Source organism: Mycetomoellerius zeteki, unplaced genomic scaffold, assembly GCF_001594055.1.
Source record: "Mycetomoellerius zeteki isolate Tzet28-1 unplaced genomic scaffold, Tzet1.0 scaffold149, whole genome shotgun sequence".
Lineage (NCBI taxonomy): Eukaryota > Metazoa > Arthropoda > Insecta > Hymenoptera > Formicidae > Mycetomoellerius > Mycetomoellerius zeteki.
Genome location: NW_017256436.1, coordinates 3231458 through 3235871, shown reverse-complemented (window position 1 = coordinate 3235871; position 4414 = coordinate 3231458). Strand labels below are relative to the sequence as shown.

Here is a 4414-nt window from a genome sequence, read left to right as displayed (position 1 = left end):
AAATAATATATATATATAAAAAATAAGATTCTTGTTTAGGAACACCTTCACTGTTATGCTATACCTAAGCGCGCAAATTCAGGATAGTTGATCAATCAACTTTAAGTTCTTTTCATTTAAAAACTGTTGTATAGCTACATTTTAGCATTAAGATTTTCGTCTTGAAATGATATAAAAAATGTATACCATTAACGAGTGTTATGATAAATCTAGGACAAAAGAGAATTTGTAAACAGCTTGTAACGTAATAGAAATTCTGAATACAATTACATTGATATTATTTAATGCTATTATTGCATTTTTAAATCAACGTACTTTTATAATTAATCATATTTAATGTTTAATGTGTTTAATCAAGATTAATCTCATTTTGATTTCAGATGTGGATGTATTCTTTAGGCAGGGCATTATTGGACACGACTCCCAGAGCAACGGCGTTAACGGGAACCGTTTCCGTTTCACCCTCTTCCGCTTTGCAATCAGTGTTGGCTGCCATGACGGAGCCTGATCCTCGCAGACGTGCCTCTCTGATGAATTTACTCGACGTAAGTTCTTAAATTTTAATGAAATTCTTCCAGAATTTCCTCCATCCTAAAAATCTCTTTTCCTCGTTGCATTTCCATCAATTTCCGTCAATCTTCTCAAGATTTATCAATATAATATTATATTATATGTATAAATATATTTATTTAATACGTTTTTCTCGTACTTTTCAAAAGACTTTCGCATGTTCATTCATCATCAGGATACTCATGCGCACACATGTAAGCTTCGCGTTACATAACTGGCGAACATTGTGCGAAGCGTACAATCTGCTAATAAAAGGCTGAGACTTTTTTGCCGATTTTGCCGCGAGGTACGGGCAGATAGCTCAAAATTCCAAAGTTCATTGTGTGCGCACTATCGACGGTTCGAAATAAATCAGCCAGTATCGTTTAAAGTGACTCTTCAGCGTTCGATATTTCACCCTACGCTCTGTAACAACGTATCATTTTCATACGTATCTATCGCAAAACAGTTTTCGATTTAAGTTTCATCATTCAGTTGTCCGATATGTCTGCAGACAGATAAACGTATGTTTGCCATTGATGCAGACGATATCCAGTAATATATATTTTAATCTTTCTTGTTTACATTATATTTACGATTTATTTGATATATTCTGTTATTTTTTAGATATATTTTATTTCATGATAATATCTTAATCGCGGAAAATACATTCCAAAAATAATATTATATAATAACACACTTTAAATAAACGGTGTATGATTTTATATTGCTGTATTAAATTAAATGTTAATTAAATTTTAATCTTTAAACACTTTTTTGATATGGTACATCCGGTTTTTTTCTAATGCTTTTCCGATATTTTTTCTATTGTTTATAGCTGTTTTATTAATGAAGATACATATATTTGCTTAGTATCGCTATATGTTTTTTTAAAAAATGTTTGGCGTTTTGATTTGAAAAATGTTTTTACAATATGCGCATTTTTATGAAGATTACAAACAATCGAATTGGATTGTATATGCCATACAATAGTGTATTGTCTGATGAAGCATTTTAGAATTAATGAGTATACACCAAAAAATTGTCATTGCAGACAACTATGATCATGGATCACAAATATGGTATATTCAACGTATTTCACTGCAACTTGAATTTTGATAATCCGCAAATTAACAATACTTAATCCCAAATACTGCAGTACATAACAAAATTAATTTCCACATCACAAGTACGAATGGTGAGTAATTCGACGTTGCGAACGTATTCATACGAGGAGCTACGTCGGACTGGAATTAGGCACAAACATATGAGGAATGCATAGCGCGTATCAAGAAAGGCCAGGTCGTCTCTATGATGAGAATAATAAAGCAATTTGTCGCTAATAACACACGACATTACGTGACGATGAAATTTCGAGAGGCAACGTTTCAGAGAAACTCGATCCTTAGTTTGTAACTGCGCGGACTAAATGTTACAGCAAACCTGTATACGTGCGTTTAGCCTTCATGCGTAGAGTCCATGTATCTGCATAGACATGCATCTATTATGTAGATCATAATTGCAAAAGTCAGGTATTTTATGTAGAACATCATGCCTATGCATTTTTCTCATAACTTCCGTTTTATACTATGATCATCTAAATTACGATTCACAGAAAACAAATTGTACAACAATAAATATTGTAGTATCATCATTAACTCCAGACGATACGGCCAACGTATACGCCAAGTTCGCACACATTCGCTAAATATTGATCTACATTTAATATGGATAATTACGTATGTTATATATGTGTATGATATTTGCTCATGTTGGCATACGTTGGTCATATCGTTTGGAGACGCCTTTAGAAATAGTATCAAGTAGTGTATTGAGCACTACACGTATTTTCCATTTAAACAGCAAAGCTATCGCGCGAATGTTTTTTTTACGTTTTATTGTTTAATGAGTTGTTAGAAATTCAATTCAATAAAAAAATCAAATTGAATAACCAATTTTATTACGAATTTTCTTTTCCGCAATAAATTCATTAAAAAGAGAATTTTAGTTATACTTTGTTTATGTCTAACTTTGGTAATGTTCATATGGGATTAATCGATAAACCACATAGACTTAATCATAGCCACACGACACCATGCGGTCCTTGGGTATCCACCATCGGCTTGCATGAAAGCTCGCTTTAATTGAATCACCTATCACGGACAGAGCGAGCAGGCTGCACGTGCAGCATTTGTACGTCGAGACGACATCCGAGGTACAAGCAGGCAGCGATGATTTGCGTGACAAGGAATAGTGACGTGAGATGTCGCATTGCAATAATGAATATACGTGTCTCTAAGTGAAACCCGAAGAATGAGCGAGTCAGAAATAATATTTAGTATCTGATCGAACACCACATTGTGAAATTTAATTAACTATACGAAGCAAAAGAGAAATGTCCGTAGCTATGTATCGAGATAACGCTGAGATAATAAACGCGTGCTCAATTTATAATAGGTAGTAGCTCAATTATAACTATTACAAGTTTAATATTATTTGAAACTTTGTTTTAATAAAATATTAATTTAAGACTCCTTCGAGATCCTTAATGCCTTCAATTAAAAAGTTGTGTAAATCGTGCCTAATTAAATTACGTTGCGTTCTCTTCCTTTCAAGGAATAAGAAACTCTTAATTTGAAAAAGAATGTATCGTAACGAAAAAACATAGAACAGCATGTTTCAAAATATCATATTATTATACATATAATACATATATATTCACACATGTACATATATAGTTTATATAGAAATATTCGTATACTTTATATACTTTATACATATATAATATGTAAGTCTTAATACAAACTGAAAGCCAATTGATTGAATGGATATACTTCGCTCCAACAATCGCCAACCGCATAATAGATCGATGAGTTGTGGTACAACACATTCGAAGCATGTCACGTAGAAAAGATAATGAAAATGATGTATGTGATGGAAAATACTTTACATTGTTGTAAAAAATGTGTCATTTAATTTACAATTGCACGCTCCATGTATGACATTTCTATAAAAAAATATATACATATAGGGTAACTCCAGTATATATGCCGCACTTATCAAAAACTTAATTTATTAAGTATTATTTACTATGTTTAAAGTAAACGAACTATATCAGTAAAAACTTTGAACTGTCTACTACTATGAAAAAAATATTAGAAATTCGAAATATATTTATTTTTTATATTAAAAAATGAAATTTTTGAAATCCTTGCATTTTTGCCATAGATCTCATAGGGGTGGGATATATGGCTAGTCATAGAGGGAGAGGGGACTATGTACGATTTATGAAAAATTTATAAATAATGCTTATAAATAACACGTAAAATGACACAATAACTTATAAAATGCGTTTATAAAGTCTTATTAAGGAATAAGAATGATAAATATGTATATGAAGTAATAAATAATAATTATAATCTTCCTATATATATATATATTACAAGTATTATGACATGAGATACATATTTCATGTAATACGTTTATTGCATTTAGTGCACTGAATTCAATCTGCGCACTTTGTATGCTTTGGGCATAAATCCCGCCCGCTAAAAATGCCGCATATCCCAAATAGGTGAGATATATAAGACAACAAACTAAACAAAGAATATGAAAACATTTGTATTTTGCTATACAACATGCTTTACTTATTCCTCTATGTATGTATCACGAAATAACCACTAAGTCTTTTACACGCCTTACAGTAATCATTTTATGTAGATTATAATTACGTCTGCCTAGCTGCCCCCCCCCACCTAACCAAATCTTAATGAAAAAACTATGTAATAATGCGCTATTTATGCGCTATTCATATCCGCAAACAAAAATTTTTGCGCTCCTTCCGTTTAGCTAAAAAAAAAATTTT

General features: G+C 31.6%; 1 protein-coding gene across 1 annotated transcript in view; it reads left to right on the top strand.

The window, feature by feature from the left end:
• The window catches only part of LOC108720301 (uncharacterized), a 105631-nt gene that overhangs the window by 73735 nt on the left and 27482 nt on the right, over positions 1 to 4414 (top strand). Inside the window, 1 exon segment of the mRNA XM_018444219.1 lies at positions 381 to 545. Coding sequence (XP_018299721.1) covers positions 381 to 545 — 165 coding nt within the window.